Consider the following 17,916-nt stretch of genomic DNA (forward strand, 5'->3'; position numbering starts at 1 on the left):
GGAAAAGAGCTGGAAGGCTGGGAGCTCCCTGCCAGAGCTGCTGGGTTCACTCTCCTGCCCTTTGTCTCACCTGTTCAGCCTGGGGCTCTTCAAGCAAGGGGCTGTCTCTGTGTTTTGTTCTGTGTTTGCACAGGGACTAGTCTGGTTTGCTCACTAGGGAATGTGAGATACACAGAATGAGTTTCTTTCTCAGTGGGGATTTGCTCTGATCTCAAAGGGCAGCTCTTAGCACAAAGGTCACTATTTTCTCACTTGAATCCCACCTGCTCTGCTTCACCTCGCTGCCCCCGCAAGTCCCTGCGGGATCCCCAGGGATGGAACACTCAGAGAGCAACAGCTGCTCTCCAGGTGGAGTGACAATGACAGGACAGTGACAGGCACTTCCAGGGACAGCAGGAACTGGAGAAGGAGTTCCAGGAGTGGGTTGTACTTTACTCACACTAAACCCCCAATCCTGTAGTTCTGCTCCACACAATCAAATAATTTAGGAAAGCATCACTAGCAAAACACATCTGAGGAGTGACATTTAAATGTCTGCCTGCCCACCCAACTCCCTCCTTTCTCCATGAGTGTTGCTGTACTGACTTGACTTTTCTTGTGCTATATTTAGCTTAAACATAGATCCACCAAATGTTGCTGTTTCATGTAATACTAGTGTAAAGCCTTAGGACTAGAGAGGCAGTTTTAACCAGAAATCTCTACTTGTATGCCCACCTCATCCCCCCTGCTCCCCTGCTGAACCTTTAGCTAATTTAAAGCAAGCCAGATGAGTACAAACTACCTTTAAAAAGTACTTCATTACGGTGTGTTTTTAGTGAATTTTGCCAGCAGCAAATTACATAGTTCTAGACCTTTTGAAGTGTGCGTTTTCCCCACTGTTGAGCACTGACACCGTTACTATAATTAGAATGATGTTGCTCTGTAGCAGCATCTAGTGCCAGAGCCGGAGCCCTGGCAGCACCTTTTCCTTTCCTGGCAGCGCTCCCCAGTCAGAGCTGCTGGTTCTGCTGGCCTGGAGCCACGGAGGAGGGTCAGGTGCCATGGGCTGTGCCTTGTCACTCATTCCCACTGTCACTCATTCCCGGGCAGAACTGGCTGCTGGGGCCTGGGGGGGAGTGTCGGTCCCCAAAACCAGCATTGCAGCGGCCGGGAGCACTCGGCCGTGTAGTGAAGCAGCCTTCTCCCAGCTCCTGCTTCTCCTGACATCACTCTGTCATGGCTCGTGTCATCGGCCTCATGATGACAAACGATGGGTACCGGAGCCGCTCTGTTTCCAGGGCAACCCCGCTGCCTCCCCGGCTCCCGCTCCAGCGCGCCGACCGTGCGCCCGCAGCTCCGGCAGCGCTTCCCCGGGGTCCCTCCGTGCCCCGTTACGGTGTCGGGTTGAGCGGAGATGAGCAGCCGGGGTGTGTGTCTGTGCCCTGGCTGCCAGCCCCGGCCTCGCCTCCTGGAGGGCTCCGCCTGGGGACAGCCCGGCTGGGCCGCGGGGGGCTCGTTAAGCCACAGCCCCGAGCTCTTCTCCTATTTATATCCCGCATGGCAGCGCCGCGCCGACCCCCCCCCCCCCCCTCCCCGGAGGGTCTGAACAGGGCCTTCCCACGGGTCCTGCTCCCCCCGCGGCGCCCACAGCTCCCACCTCCACAAGGGAAAGGCACCCAAAAAGCGGAGGGGCGTCCAAGGCTACGGGTACCCCTGGAGAGGTGCCCGTGTGCTCGCCCACGGTGTGGGTACCCCTGGAGAGGTGCCCGTGCGTGCTCCCACGGGTGCGGGTGGCCTTGGACAGGTGCCTGTGTGTTCGCCCACGGTGCGAGTACCCCTGGAGCGGTGCCCGCGCGTTCACCCACCAGCACCCCCGCAGCAGCCGCGCACCCACCCACCGGCCCGGGGCCGGGGCAGCGGGGCCGGGCGGAGCCGGGAGCCGCCCCCGCCCTCCCGGTAGCGGTGCCCGCCCCGGTCCCGCCCCACTCTCCGCTCTCCCGGCCGCGCTCCTCGCTCCGCGCTGGCGGCGGCTCCCCGGGGGCGGCGGGGCCCCATGGCCGGCGCGGAGCATCGCGCCCGCCCGCCGGGGCGGTGAGAGCGGCCCCGCGGGACCCGGCGCGGGCCAGCGGCTCCTCGGCGCGGCGCTGGGGATGTGCGCGGGGCACGATGATGATCGACACCCAGGTGAGTCGTGCCGGGCCACCCCGGCGGCTTTGTCTCCCCGAGCCCCCGGCGCCCGGCGCGCTGCCCGCGGGCTCGGTGCCCTCCAGCGCCCTGGTGAGAGGGGGCTCGGGGCGGCCCACGAGTGTCCGCGGTGCGTGACTGATGCGTGCGCGGTGCCAGGGAGCGGGTGGGCTCTGCCGGTGGCTTCCCGGGGGTCTGTAGCTGCAGGTGCCTGTCGCTTGCTGCCTGTTGGGGTCGGGGGGCACTGTACCTGCCAGCACCCCGGGTCTGCAGCGTGAGCTTTGGCGGAGGAAAAGCAGCAGCTTTGCGGAGAGAGGAGGAAGTCTTGTTTCTCAGTGGTTTCTTGGGTTTTTTTTTTGCTTTCTGTTTGTGCGATGGGTAAGTGCGGCCGGTAGAAGAGGGGATGACGAATCGGGGATGAAAGCAAGATAGTTTGGGACAGGGTCTGGCCGCCGCTGCGATGCTGTAGCCGCCGCTGCGCTGTGATGCTGCTGGCAAGGCTGGAGCTGCTGCGTGCTGTGCCAAGCCAGGGCCGCAGCTCTCCTGGCACCGCTCGGGCCAAGTGGCATCAGGAGGTCCCTTGTCTCTGCCTGGTGTGTTTATGAGGCTAAGGGATCTAAATTGAGCCGAGGTGGAACTAAAACTGTGTGCTCACAAACCCACTGGTGCTTTTGGGGCAGGGGAATAAGAAGCAAAGGCATGAAATTTGGGGGCGGCGTCAGAACGTGGCTTTTTTTGGTTTTGATGTCCTTCTGACTTTACCCTTTCTATTACCTTACTGATGTTCCCCTCCTGATCCCAACCCTGGGAAGGGAAGGGACGGGTCTGTGCTGCTGCCCTTGTGGGGGTGGTAGGAAGATAAGTGGGCAGTGATGGCTCCTGGGAGACCAAGGATGAATAAAGGGAAGGGCTGATGCTGTGCTGGAGAAGTGGGCTGGGATCCATTTTTGGACTGGAAAAATGTGCATTCCAGAGCCGCCTCCGGCACCCTTGTCTGGGCCTCATTCACCTTGATCCAGCCCAATAAACAAAAGGTAAATTAGCTCTGTTGGAGGTAAAGTGCATGAAGCAGGCTCTGGTGCCAGCGTGTGTATGTGCTGGATGGTAGCACAGCCCTTTGGAAAAGGGGATTGGCAACCAAAATACCAGAGTTTGTGTCCTGACCCTGCCAAGGGTCAAGAGCAAGAGTTCTCTGTCACTATGGCTGTGGACTTACTGGGAGATCCAGAAAATTATAGGTGTAAAGTTATCTAGAAAAAGATGTGCAGAGCTCAGTCTCCCAGGTTGGGGAATGCACATTGCATCCTATGGAGTACTTTGCATTAAAGTCTCAATTTCAGCCTTCCTGTCACTTTTTATACTTATCCCCATTTCATATATGGGCAAACTGGAGCACGTAGAGGTGTTCATACCAAACCCAGGATCCTGTGTGGTGGGTGTTACAGTGGAGAGCACGGGTTAGAAGTCCTGATCCTGCCTGCTTGAAGAGGATGAGCCACTCTGTTGTTTACAGGGTGCAATTTATCGAGGTCCCATCATTTGGGACTTAACCAGTGAAGAGGAATTTCCAGCTGCACCCACAGCCGCACCCTGCCAGTTCTTATGGCTGTTACAGCTACATTTTTCATGCCTCGTAAATGTTTCTCTCCCCGGTTGCTAAGGGAAAGACCCACACAAACAACTGGGAAAACTGAGTGCTGGAAAGTAAATAAGCTGAGCAAACAAGGAGATTTTTTTTTTTCTTTTTTCATCTCCAAGTGCTGCAGGTGTGTTGTTCCAGGTGTCCTGACATGTGAAAGAAAAGGTTCACGTGCAAGGGCGAATTTCAGCCTTTAAAATGGAAACCTGCACGTGAGCCGGGTCAGGAGGTGGCTTCCATCCTGAACCAAGCTCCCAGAGCCGCAGACTCATCCCCCTCTTCCCTTTCTGGCCGTTTGGGCAGGAGAAGGGAGCAGATGGTGGACGAGCAGTCTTGGGGCTGGCTGAGGACAGGACACAGAGTGCCTGAGTGCAGGCAAGCAAAGCTGGAGCTGGATTTCTTTCTGCCTTTCCCTGTCATCTGCTCCCTGTGTCTGAAGTGACTCCAATGGCTCGGAGTTAACTCTTGGTGCTGCTCTGGAGGGGGGTAGGAGGGTGAGTTGGCAACAAGTGACAGCGAGTGAGGGTCCAGCTGGCAGCAGGGGCTGGGAGGCAGCAGGTGGGGGGATGCAAAGTCCCCCCTCCGTGTGGTACAGCCGCTCCATCTGGAGCTCCCACTCATGCCTGTGTCTGTGTGCCTGCAGACAGAGCTGATCAGAGGATGCAGCGACTGCTGCAGGCTCCAGAATAAATCTCTGGGACACTGTAATGATTGATCTGACATCCTGTAGCTCAGTGCAGTTTATTATCTTTGGGGTCAGTTTGTCTTGAGATTTCTCTTTAAGTGAAGAAACGAGGGGGTTTTCAGGACCATGTTTATTCTGGGCACGTCCAGGGTTGTGTTTTTCCCCTCCTTGCAGTGTTTTCACTGTGCCATTCCCTATACAGTGCCTGGATCTTGAGAAGCAGGGGCCCTGATTTTGGGTTGTAATCTTCAGAGTAATCTGTGCTATCCATCAGCATGGATTTTGCTTCTGATACCTTTCCCATTGCTATAGCAACACACGTCTGACGGAGGAACCAGCGCGCCTTCCAGGCCATGGATGCAGGGAAACTGCTTCACCTGCCCCCAAGCTGCAATCACTTGTGGAACAGGGCTGGTTAACTGGCAACTACACCCAGCTGCTGGGGCTGGAGGAGCAGGGAAGCTGCTATTAACTCCCTCAGGCTGACCCTGCTCTCCCAGGTGTCCCCAGTATCTGGGGTTCCCCTGGGACATCAGGGCGACAAAGTACAGGGAGATGGGAAGTTCATGGTATCTAGTGCCAGGATTTGGGACTTCCCTCCAAAGGAGATGCTTGGCATGGTCTCAATCAAATAGCTTCCCAAGGCTCGGTGAGTGTTAGGGGCTGTTCCCCTCTTCCCCCCTCCCCTTGCCTGTGGAGAAGCTGGAAGATGTGCCTCGCCTGCAGAGTGCTGATGGAGGAGGGGGGTTGTTTGCCTGCTTTTGGAGGAGGGAGGTTGTTTGTCTGCTTTTGCCAAGTGAGCTTCGTTTCCTCCTCCATCTCCTTCACACACCGTGGTCACTGGATGGGCTCTGGGACTCTCTTGTTCTGCTCTGCCTCCCCATCCTGCTGTCCTTTGCTTTCTGTGCAAGCCAGAGGCCATTCAGCTGCAGGTGGCCATCGGGACAGCTGTAGGGCTGGCTTCCCATTGCAGTGATGCTGCTGCCTCCTTGTGTGGCTCGGTGGTGGCTGGGGATACTCTTGTGAGCGGTGTGAGCTGTGTCAGCCCCTGTAAGCCCTGTGTGGGCAGGCCACGGGCTGCCCAGAGCCCAGCAGGGCTGTGCAGCAGATGGCACTGTTGTTTTCCCTATGAGTTACTGCCATGGGTTTGCCTTCACCGGTGCTGAGAAGGGTCAGTGGTGATGGGAGCAGGGACATGGCAGGCGTCCGGCTCTCTGGGAAAGCCCAGCACGCTGAGCTGGGCTCCCCTGCGGGGAGCAGATCTGCTCAGCAGGGCTCACCCAGGAGGAGCCGTGCTTGGCTTCATGGTGATGAGTAACATGAGCCAGCTCCATCCTTGGAGACCTCAGGCTCAATCCCAAAGGCACTGTGGGCCTGCTGTGAGACCTCAGCAAGGCCGTGTCAATCACCGCGTCCCTCCTATAAAAAGAAACCCCTGATCCACAGCTCCCTTTTGTGCTTGTTCCCACTGTCACCAGTCAACCCATCCCCCAGCACTCAGTAAACAACAGGCGAACGCATGACCTTTCCATCAGCCCGGGGTGGCTGGGAGAGGTGCCTGTGCTGCTTTCCAGGCTGCCACATCGGCGCTGTCAGTGCCGGCACAGGAGCGTTCCCTCCGTGCCCGGGGCGGGTGTTGGACACGCCGTGTCCCTGCCCCGCTGGCTGGCACAGCGCCGGCGTTCAGGGGTGGCCGTGGCAGCTGCTGGCAGCTGTTTGGGTGCCTGAGCTGCCTTCCAAACAAACATCCCTCCTGCTCAGCCTGGGGCCGGCTGCCGCGGGATGCTCTGGCAGGGTGGGAGCCTCCAGATGTTAGCAGGTTTTCCTGCTGGGATTGCCCCGAGTCCAGCCTGCGTGACCTGCGGTGGGGTTCGCCCATCTGTTTTCCTTGAGGATTTGCGTTTCAAGCCGCTTGATTTCTTGGGGACCTTTTGGCTCCCAAGGCACCCCGGGTGTGCCTGTGTGCTCGCCCTCGGCCACCCAGAGCTCTGGGCCGGGTCCCTGCGGGGCGTCTCCGTGGATATTCTCTTTCTCCGCTGATATTCCCCAACACTGCGAGTTTTGGCTGCGGGTCAAAGACAATGTTTGTAGACATGAGCTGACGTCAAAGGCAGCTTGGTGGTGGCGTGCTGGGGGATCACAGAGTTTCCGCTCCCTCGAGGCCCCGGGAGCGCAGTGGGAGTTCATTCTCTGCAAAGATTTCCAGCCTCCCAGTGCCCCCGGGTTTGCTGGGCTGTGCTCTGCTGTGGCCCCACGGGCTCCTGCCTCCTGTGCTTGGGGTGGGTGAACCTCACATGCTCGCTGGAGAAGGTGTAGCTGCAATCCAATGTCCTTCACCACCCTGCCTGGAGAGGGGTTTCAAAGACAGGGGGAAGGAAAGGGTGCAACGGTGCCCTGGTGGGTTAGTGAGGGTGGAGAAGCCCTTCCTTGGTCTGTCCTGCTTTGTGTAGGATTTGGAGAAAATCAGAAGCTTTAGATGTGACATCAGAGCTCTGGGATGTCAAAATATCCCAGATAAGGTCCTGCACTTCCCTTTGGGCTCTAGAAAAGAAAGGTGATAAAACGAGTGAGGTGTGGTGCAGACATTGACTGCTGTGGGCTGGACAGTGCTGTAGAGGGGATCACTGGTGATGGGAGAAGCACTCCTGGCATCCTGGAGGGGTCGTGCAGCTGGGATGCTGGTTACTGGCACAGCTTAGGGGTGATGCTCTGCCTGGGATTCGGGATGTGGCCGTGTGAACCTGCTCCCAGCCTCCCCGACAGTGCGTGCAGGCCGATCACACCCTGTGAGCTGTGTCTGCCTTGCACCCTCGCGGGTTCCTGGGGACATCCGCTGATCCTTTTTATCTTTCCTCCTCCTTGCGGTCCCAGTCTGTTTCCCACTCCCTGCCTGCCCTGAGGGCAGGAAGCAAACACTTCAGGGGCTGTTGTTCAGCACCAAAGGAGCCCTCCTGGCCCTTGCACGGGATGGGGGGGATGGGGAGGTCGAGGTCGTTCTGCAGCGCAGCCCCTTTGAAATCCTCACAGCCGCCCTGCCCGGCTCTTTTGGCCCCGCTGGCTCCATCCCACAGCGGATTTCCCACCGTGTGTTTCCTGCCTGTCTCTCTCTGCTGTGTCCCCTGCAGACATGGCTCTTCACCTCCCTGGGGAGGAGAGGCCACTGGTGTGATAAACAACGACAGGTCAGGGTAGTGTGGAAAGGTCCAGGGCAGGCGGAAACACCCTGGTCAGAGTGGCTGCTGCTGCGTGTCCCGCTCCAATTTACACGGAATGGGAATACAGCCGGCCCTTGGCTGCTTTTAGCCCCTCTCCAAGGAGGTTGGGCAGCCCCGGGGTGAGCCAGCGGTGGAGTCTGCTGGGAGGGGATGGAGGAGGCTTCCCACGGTGGTGGTGGTTGAGGTGCACAAAAGCATTGGCTGTGCAGGCCTAGAAAGCAGCTGCTGCCCGAGCTGTGGGGTGTCTGTGGGGCAGATCTGGTGGGTGCCCGCCGGGAGAGGGGAGCTGGTCCAGGGCAGGAGCAGCTGAGGGATGGGGCTTCCTGTGCGAAGGCTGGAAGAGCAGGGCTGGGTGTCCTTTCTTTATCATCATCATCATCATCATCATTATTACTATATTTCAATTATTAAAATATTTGTATCTCAACCCACGAGGGTGTTTTCCCTGGGAGAAGCCCCACACTGGCTGCCCCATGCCCAGCCAAGGGGAGCACAAGTCTCCTCCTCCTACAAACACTGAGGGCTCGTGGTTGTTTAAGGGCCCTGTTTTTCTTGGCAGAGGTTGAAAGTCCCAGCAGGCTTCAAACCCTCCCGTTCAGCATTTCCATGGTGATGGGAAGGCTCTTCTGGTGGCTGTGCCATCCTCAGTGCCACCAAAATAATGAGGCTGGTCAAGTGCTGTGCCTCGGTGGGGTGGGTTTGGAAGCCACAGCCTGTGGTCCCTGTCCCACTGGGGGGGGTTTGGACACTCTCCTTCCCCAGTGCTCGTGGAGGGCCGTTTATTTTGCCTTCAGTGAGATAAGCACTAAAAGAGGAAGGGTTTTGTTTAGGAGACCATGCCCAGACTCCTGGACCGTGTGGCACTGGTGGCATCGTGTCCCCTGACAGAGAGCCCGTCCTGTGCTTCCACATCCAAAACCCATCGTGGAAAAGATGAGGCCTGGCAATTTGCAAAGCTGTGCGAATAGCAATAATTAAAGGGAAAGGAAGGGGAGATGAGTGATGGATGCTCCCGCAGTCTGGGGAAGGTTCGTCCCCGCTGGTGGAGAGGCGTTTATCTCCCTCCTGCTGCAGCGCGGACCCTCCTCCTCAGGCGAACCGCTGCGGATATCCCCACCTGCCGTCGGGAGGGAATGTGTACCCGGAGGGATTTTAGTCTGACGAGGTATCAGCCAGGCATCCATCCATATTTTGCCCCGTGGCACAGCCCCTGCTGTGCACTTGGTGGGAGGTCTGGCCACAGGACCCACCGCTTCTCCTGTTTTTCTCCTGTCGTTTCCTCGGAGCTCACCAGAGCGTGGAGGCTTCTCACCCTCATGTGGAAGTGCAGCATGGCTCTGGGTACCTGGGACTGGGTCGGCAATTGAGATTTTACATCCTCTGCAAGCTTGGTTTATGGTTTCCCCCCCCCCCTGCACTGGCTGTCGTTGCTAACTGGCAGGGAGGGATGCACTCTTGAAACGTTTTGCAAATAGATGATGAAATGTATTTTTTCTCCTTAGAAAGCTGCAAGGAAATTCACATTCTCCCACGAAATGTTTATATATTTTGGCCAAAGCTGTGTATCTTTTGCTGTCAAACATCTCTAAGTAGGGCCAGGTGCAATAATATTTGTGAACATTTCAGGGGCCAACTCCTGCCAGTTTGCCTGTGTGGGCACCATGTCCCTGTGCAAGCCCTCCTGGCTCGCTGACCTGTGTTTCATGGTGGGATCCAAGTTGTCTCTGTGGTGGCCACCACTTGACCCTGCACTGGCCACTCTGGGTGTCACAGCCCTGCTTTTGGGGAACTCATCCAGCACCTACCAGGGCTGGGCGCTGCTCTGGGTGGTTCTGACTGCTTACACAAGTCCCCTTTGCACTGTTCCCTGTGCTGCTTTGAAAGGGTGTTTAGTTAATAGGATTATAAAGCTTTCCTGTCGTTAGGCAACGGAAATCAATGGTGGGCCCCCGGGAATGAGCTTCATCCGATTTGCAGCACAGTCACCACAGGGCTGTGCGGGGTGTGCGGCCAGAGATGGCTCTGGGGCTGGGGGGGGATGTGCTGCCCCCTGTGCTGAGTGCCAGGCTGGGAGGGGGGCTCCTGAAAATAAAGAAAAAAAGGATATAAAGATATAAAGCTATTGGAGAGCATCCAAAGAGGGGCCATGGAAATGGTAAAGGGGCCGTACGAGGAGTAGCTGAGGTCACTGGGGTTTTTGACTGGAGAAAAGGAGACTGAATTTGGGGGGGGGGGTCATGGTGGCTTGGCCTAAAAGCTGAGAGCAGGGACTGCTCTGCAGTGCCTGGGGGGCTTCACTCTCCCCTCTGCTGTGAGAAAGCATCTGGAAAGAGCAGGTTGGTAGGATGGGCTCATTAATCTGTGCAGCAGCAAAGCGAGCTCACAGCTGCCATCTCCAAAATGCAGCAGGCTCCCAGCCCCCTCCGTGGTGAGCTGCACGGGGGCCAGGCCTGGGAAAGCCAAGGTCCAGCCTCAGCCCCCAGGAGGTCAGGGAAGGGCCTCTGTGCTCTCTGGACTGTGTCCACCAGAGCTGACTGCCTTGGGGTCTCCTCAGTCCCACCACGCCTTGTCCTTCCCCTCCTCCCCCTCCCTCAGGGGATTCCAGTCTGGAATGCCTCTCCTTCTCTGATCCAGGGCCGTGCCTCTTGGGAGAGCTCTGCACGAGGCATTGACTCCCCCTGCAGCCGAGGGAGCAACGTGGAACCTTTCGCTGTTGGAATGGGAGGGTGGGGAGCAGCTGGATGGGAGCCCTGAAGGAAACTTCCAGGAAAATCAACCTGCTGCAGGAATCTGGCCATGCAACAAGTGTTTCCCATGTCCTTGGCTATCACAGGCTGGTGCAGAGGGGACTGCCCGTGGTGGAGACTTCTTTAAACCCCTGCAAAACAGGCGTGAAGAGGGAGGACTGGGAGAGCCTTTGGCTCAGGGTGTAGGGCTGGAAACCTCCAGGCTGCCAGAGCTGTGTCTGTTATCTCTCTATCCCGCAGTTTGTTGTCTGCCAAGTGACACAGAGCAGTGGTGTGGATCTGCAGATAACCTCTGGGCCATGTGTAATGCAGGCTGAAGCCTGTGTGAGGAGCTGAGACGGTTTTAAGCAGCACAATGAGAGCAGCTCCGAGGGTGGGGAGACTGGAACCTCCCCTTTTGGGTTTGTTTAAGCTTCAGCTAAGCCCTGGAAAACATGCTGAAGGGAACAGCCCTGCCCAGAGCTGGAGGCTTGGCCAAGTGGGTGAATTAGTGGATGCTCCATCTCTGGTGAACGCTCCAGACAGTGTGTTGTGCTTTCCACCGTGTCTGCGTGGCCCTGGTTGCCTGCAGACATGTGCCCAGAGAGATGCCCAGGCCTTGCTGCCAGTCTGGCCTCGCCACAGACGGGCTGCTGCTCTGGCCTGTTGGCAGGTGGAATAAATCCCTGCAGGAAAAGTGCAATTGGTAACAGCAGGGATTGTCATGGCTTGCTAATACCCTCAGCTTTCCATTCCCCCCGGCATCTTTCTCTTCTCCAGCAAAGATGTTTGCAGTGGGAAGCACTTGGTCGTGCTGCTGAGCTGGTGTGGGGACAGCTGAGCCCTGTTGTGCCCTGTGCTGTGTCCTGCTGTGTCCTGTGCTGTGCCCACCTGGGTCCCAGCAGGGTGGCTGCACTGCCAGGGCACTGTTGGAGCTGGCAGGGAATAGCGATGGGCATGTGGGAGTTTGTGGCAGCCTCCCACACCCGTGCAGCCCCAGCTCCAAAGCCTGCTGTGTCTGCCCAGGTTGGGAAGTGGGGCATCTAGGCATGAGTACAGTCATCCCAGCAATACATGCAGAAAACACGTGTGGGCCCTGTGCCAGGGGTTTCCTGGCGTCAGTGCCATGCCAGGGTCTCTCCAGCAGCACAGTGTGGCCCACGTGGGGTGGGGAGGCCATGGAGGTGTCATTAAAAGGGCTTAACCTAGTGGGAAATGGATTTGGGGTGAACCAAGAAGGGGGCTGTGGGAGCAGCTGTGGACTGCAGGCAGTTATGTGGTGCTTGTTTTCCTTGTTTCCTTCTTCCCTCCTGCAGAGTGGTGGAATGGGGGGCAGGAGGGAGTGGGGAGCCACTCAGGGTCAGGGGGTCCTTCCTCTACCCCATCTGATGGAATGGCCATGTCGTGGTGGAATGGCAGGTCCCCTCCTAGGGCAGCTCTGCCCTCCCGGGGCTCCCCACCCGTGGGCACCTGGGGGCTGCAGCAGTGCTGTCCCCAGCCCGGGCTCTGTCCCCACCTCCCGGGGGAGGCGGTTATGGAAAGTCAGTCAACTGTTGCCATGACAGCCCCGAGCACGGCTCCCTCCCGATCCTTACTCACCCTGACAGCTCCTTATCACCAGCTCCCGTGGGACTGATCTCAACAGGATAAAGCGTTTTCGGCAAGGGACGAGGCAGATGGATTGCAGGCAGCACATCCCTTTTATCCTGCCAATGCAGGAAAACAGTGCTGGAAGCAGAAAGGAGGCATATGGGTACCTGATGGTCCCTTTCCTAGAGGGGAGAGGTGATCCTCATCTCCTTTGCAGCCCCACGAGCACCGCTGGTCCCCGTTGCTGCGGTGACAGTCTCCATGGAGACCAGCCCAGCACAGCCACATCCTGGGGACCACGGCAGGGGAGGCCATGGGGACATATCCCGATCCCCTCCTCACGGGAGACACACTGGCTCCCAGGGTACACTCTCAGCCCCCAGGGGAGCGTGAAAATTGAAATCCCTTAAGTGACAAATGCGTGGAGGAATCCCGAGAAAACTAATTGGTTTTCCCCCCCACCCCTCCTTTAATGCTTGTTGGCTTTCACTCCGCACTGGTAATTGCTGCTCTGCACCTATTAAAAGGCCGTCTCATGCTTCACACGGGCTTGATTGTGAATTAATTTTGCATACGTATCTATTCTGGGAAGCATGGGAATTTATTCAGGATGCTGAATGCCAGACGGGCTTTCCAAAGGCGTGAGGTGCAGCCTGGGCTGTGGCTGCTGCCGGGAGTGACTTGGGGGGAACGACAGTGGCTTCTTCGAGTATATACCTAAAAACAAGGGTGCAGATTCAAATCAAATGGGATTTATTCTCACAACTAGTTTGGGACCAGAGAAATGGGTTTCAGATGGGATATACAGAAGCACACACGTGTGGAGATGCCAAAGTGCCTTTGATTTTCACTGAGAAATAAATAAGTATCCTGCCTGCTCGTGGTCTCCTGGAAGTCCCACCAGGCATCCATCTCCATGTCTGTGCCTGTCCCCGCCTCTCTAAATCTACCTGTAGGCTTTCTGTAAATGCCAGATTTCTCCAGAGGCATGCTGTTGGGTTGGGATTTCCGTGGTTTTGAAACCAGGTTTCCTCTTTCTATTACTGAGAAATATCAAAGGGGAAGAGCTTTTGGGATTTTCCATTTGCCTTTTACTCTCATGCCACTTTCTTTCCTCTTTGCCTTTCTATCAGCTTCACACATTGAAAATAAACCAGCTGGTTTTCTGTCATTCCTCTCAAGTACAGCACTCTGGTGCAGGATGCCGTGATGTTTGGGCTTGTGCACAATACAGGGAGTTGCAATTTCCTTTTAAAAACAAACTGGCCATTGTTATTTCTAGGGAATTTCTTTAATTTTGTGGAAGCCTTTGATGCTTAACTGCATCAAGCACTAGAGTCAGCCTTCCTTAGCTGGGCCTTTGTGACTCACTTGGTGTAAGGAATGACCAATGTGATAGGAGAGGTTGGTCCCAGTTCCTGGAATGTTCACAGCATGGCAGGAATGCTGGATATCAAGATCCTCCTGTTTATGAGTTTGTCCCTGAAACCTGCATCCTGTGCAGAGGTTCAGTCCTGGTCCATCCTGGTGTGCTCAAAATGATGTGCTTGCAGGGTGGCAGAGGCTGTTTAGACCTTAAGGAATGCACTTCCCAGTGCAGGAGTCGGTCTCTCCCTGGGACAGCAGTAGAGCAGTTGGGAGCAGGATGCATCCGGCACAGGAATTGCAGTGTATTTGCCCTGCAGTTGCTCTGTTCCTGCCAAGACTGTTACTGGAAAACAGTATTTTCCCAGTAATGGTTGCTAAGCAGTGAGGTCTCATGATGGGCTTCATCTGCTCAGCTGGAGCTGCAGGAACAATAAAGCTCCAGTGCAAAATGAAGCGGGGAAGCATCAGTGGCTGTGCTGGGGCTTCCCTGTGTGCCAGAGGTACGGAGACACCGGGGGGAGGTTTCTCCTGCACCCCTTGCAGGGCTCCCCCACTCCTTGGGCTGGCACAGGCTGCTGTGGGGTTCCAGAAGCTCCCTGTGCCTGTGGGGATGGCTCTCTGTTATCCATGCAGTGGGATGGTTGAGGTGCTCGGCTGCTGTTGCCGGAGAATCTGGGATCATAGCACGGTTTCCACTCATGTCAGCCAGACTGGAGGAGCAGTAGGATGAGGCTGTCATTTAAAGATCTGCGTAGGATCACCCTGTCTGGGCTGGTTTGATGTCAGGGGATTCTTTGCTTTGTGCTTCTGCTGCAGATCTCCCAAGGGGAATTTGTTCAAAGCCACTTTGCCGGTTTCTGCTGAAGGACCGTTAACGTGACTGGGGAAGGTGTCTGGGGACACTGGTGGGTGGACATGCACGAGCTGGCCCTGGGAGAGGAGGGGAAGGTTTCACACTATTTCTGGGACTGTGTAAATGCCCACAACATCTGGCTGGTTACCTTTGACCAGAGCATTCCATGCACAGCAGCTCCCATGTGCCATTCTGGTTGCTTTGAGCTGGTTCTCTGGAGCATCTCTTCTTTTGTCCAACCTCTTCTTCTGTTGCCCTGCCCAGTGTCTCTTCTTGGAGACACTACACTGGGAGGGACTCTACACTTGGAGTTTTGTTCTCCTTTGCAGTCTGCCTGTGTGGTTTGTGACTTTCTCCAGAAGGATTGTCCCTCTGGCATCTTTCTGGCTGCCTGGTGTGAGGTCATTGGGCTCTGGGGACCAGCAGAGCAGACTGAGCCCCTGCCAGAAGTGTGTGCTCTGGGGTAGCAACCTCTCTCTCTATCCCTTGATATTACCACGAAGTCCAGGGGAGTCCTGCAGACCTGGGCACCAGCTGATGATGGGACTCCTACACCTCCACACCACCTTTGCAGAGATTCCCGTTCCCATGGGACAGATTAACTGCTGAGCAGAATGATGAATGGGTTCCTGGGAATGGTAGCCCTTGTAGACTCTGGCATTTGAGTGTGAAATCTGCATCAGGATGTTGGTACAGCCACTTAGGCTCGTTGGAAGCTGCAATCCCAGCTGGCCAAGCCCAGCTTGTTACTGGAAAGCTGTTGTTGGAAAGCCAAGCTCTGCTGACCAGTTGTTGCAGGCAGGTGAGTAACCTGAGCTGGGGCTGAAGCACAGGTTTGAATCACCTTTCCTGGAACCAGAGCTGTGGGTTCTGCCCATGCTGGGGCCAGGTTTTGTTGCTGGTGACAGCACTGTGAAATGTGGGACCGTCCTCCATGGGAATGCACATTGTATTGAGTCACCAAGGCATCATGTACGGACAGGGACAGAGACTGGCTGTGCCAGGGTGTTTCCTGGCCTGTGCCACTACCTCTCTGCCATAGAAAGAGTTGCCAAAATGCTGTCAGCCAGAAGCTGGGAGATGGCCCTGGATATTTTTCCTTGTCCACGTGCTTTGGCTGTAACCTCCCCTCTCTGCTCCCCTGCAAAGCCGTTCCTGGGGCCACTGCAGTGCTGCCCTGTTGTCCTTGCTGCTGCTCGTCTCAGCCCCATGGTGGTTGAAAAATCTTGTCTAATTTCTAGTTAAAAATTTATGGTGTGTTTATCCCAACCTGGTCTTGTTCCAGGCTTGCCCATTCCCGCAGCCTGTAAGGGCTGGTTTTCTCACCCTTGTGTTGAGAAAATGACAGTCTGGAACCTGCTGTCCCACACTCTGCCCTGGTGTGCTGGGAAGGTGCCCAGCTCTGATTGTGGGCAGCACGAAGGGTCTGTGTGTGTGTGTGAGACCCCTCTAACCCCGCTGTCTCGGCCAGCTCTGGCTCCTGTGTGAGTGAGTCAGCCCAGCGCTGGCCGGGCGCAGAGCGGGGCTGCCAAGCCCAGCTTACCTAATGCCGCAGGAATGCCTGGCTCAGCGGGGCTCCTCGGCTCTGCTCCGAAACCCAGGCCTGCTGCAAGCCGGGTTTGTGGCCTCAGGCAGTGACTGGGTTTGGGAAAGCCGGGAAAGAGCTGCACCGTCCCTGACCTATGGCAAGAGACTCCCCAAAGTGGGACCCACTGCAGCCTGCAGTGGGAAACCACATAAAAATACCTGCCTGGAGCAGGGTCTGTTCGCCCTATTTATGTCATCCCTGCTGGGCCCAGCATGAAGGGCAGATGGAAGGTCATAAATTCCTGTTTGTCTGAGGGCAATGGGTACTTTTAATTGGCATTTTACAAACTCCTCCGTTGGGTACACGGGTAGTCCCAGTGACTCCCCTTGCTGGGTGTGAATCGATGAACCCACCAAACTGCTTCTCTGCTGCTGCCCTTCCCGGGGAGAGACACCCTGGGTGTTTCCTCCAGTCACTGAGCCCAGTCTCTGCAGCTGGTGAGGGTGAGGTGATGGCTCACGGGCTTGGCCCCAGGTTTACTCTTGTTTGTGAGAGCAATAACATCTGTGTGATAGGTGTTTGTAGGTGATACACGTGTTGCTCCGTGTTGAGACCCTCATCCTACTTCTGCCATTGGTGCAAATTCTACAGGACAATGCTCTTCATAGCAAACCTGTCTCATTCTGTGCCATACTCCCTTTAGCAAAGCTCTGGTTTGGATTCTCAGGCTCTCTGGTGGGAAAGGCCACACTCACCTGGGTGAAACTTTCCACGCAGAATTGTCCTACAAACAAAGCCATCACCAACAGTCACTGTCTTTTAGTGCCACACTGCATTTTCAGTGCCATAAGGTTCCCAAGCACTCTCTGGATGTGAATTATTTAAGCCTCACTCTGGTCCTTGGAGTACAAGAAGGCGTTGAGCTGAAACTGCCTCTGACAATGGAAAGCAGGAATGGGAGAAGAGAAGGAAAGAAAAGGGGAGGCTCCAGCTCTGACCATTCATGCTCTCTGTCTCACACCCTCTCATCCTTCCAGCTCTGCTTGTTTGCCTGTCACAACAGCCAGAGGGAAATGCTGCAACTGCTGCAGACACAGTTTGATCATAATCAGAAATCAACAGCAGGCAGGACGGACCTGTTGTGCCTCGGAGACAATGCGCGGGGTTTGCGAGTGCCACGCATGTAGATGAGGCTGGATGAGGCTGGAAAACCCCATGCCAGTGCAAAGCAGCGGCCGGAGCCAGCGCCGGGGGTTGCCCTGAAGGGAAGGAGAAGCTGAGGGGGAAGGCAGAGTGCCGTGGTGTGCCCGCAAAGGGCCGCTTCCCCAGGCTGGGGAGCATCGGCGGCCGCACACCCGCACGCACACAGGCGCACTCGCTCACACACGCGCACACACAGCCTCCCGGTGCAGCTCCTCGCAGCTCTTTGATTCGCGAGGAAGGAAATAAGACCTCTTAGAGCGGCAGAAGCAGCAGCTGTTGGCAAGATGTGCTGACAAAAATCGGGCAGGGAGAGAGATCTCCAATCGGCTTCGCCGCCTGGGCTGGACCCGCTCCCTGGGAGAGGAGCGGCGGAGGAGAGAGAGAAGAATGAGCAGCCCCTCCATCCCCGGGAAGATGGAGGCAAAACCTTTGTTCAACGTGCAGAAGGCTCTGGTGCAGCCTGTGCAGATGTGCATGTTGGATATCCCCCTGAGCGTGCAGGATGATGATGTAAGTAGAAGGCAACTGAGCCGCCAGCCCGTGCTCGGCTCCGGGGACAGGGTGGGTGTGCAAGGGCAGAGAGGTGCTGTGACCCCACCCCGGCACTGTCCGGGGGTGGTGAACTTCTGGTGAAGTTAAAGATGCCAAGAGCTGGCACCGCCTCCAGATGTGACTGTTTCCTCTCTGAAGTGGTGTGTTTTGGAGGCAGACTGTGGCACAAATTCAGGGCACCAGAACGAAAGGAAGGGTTTGGGAGGGAGGGAAAGCCTTTCTGTATGGAATAAGACTCGTGTTGTAGCTCGATGCAAAAGGGTGTGTTTGCTGCGTGTCCTGGCTCTGCTGCCCTGGACTGTGGAATGATGGGTGTGAAAACCTGGGAGGCAGCAGTCGGCTGCAGAGCTCAGCTCTGCCTCCACACACCTCGGTGGCTGCCTTGCCTGGTGTC

General features: G+C 56.4%; 1 protein-coding gene across 4 annotated transcripts in view; it reads left to right on the forward strand.

Moving 5' to 3' along the window:
* Window positions 1-2,007: 2,007 nt before the first annotated feature.
* RALGDS (ral guanine nucleotide dissociation stimulator) overlaps window positions 2,008-17,916 on the forward strand; it is a 58,608-nt gene continuing 42,699 nt past the window's right edge. For 3 of the 4 annotated variants that reach the window (XM_064676790.1, XM_064676791.1, XM_064676792.1), the window contains exon 1: window positions 2,008-2,163. In XM_064676790.1, coding sequence (XP_064532860.1) covers window positions 2,146-2,163 — 18 coding nt within the window. In that variant the 5' untranslated portion in view covers window positions 2,008-2,145. Of the gene's footprint in view, window positions 2,164-17,242; window positions 17,481-17,916 lie in introns of those variants that run through there. The other variant, XM_064676795.1, reaches the window with a different exon arrangement.

The sequence above is a fragment of the Pseudopipra pipra genome, chromosome 20, assembly GCF_036250125.1.
Source record: "Pseudopipra pipra isolate bDixPip1 chromosome 20, bDixPip1.hap1, whole genome shotgun sequence".
Classification (NCBI taxonomy): Eukaryota; Metazoa; Chordata; class Aves; order Passeriformes; family Pipridae; genus Pseudopipra; species Pseudopipra pipra.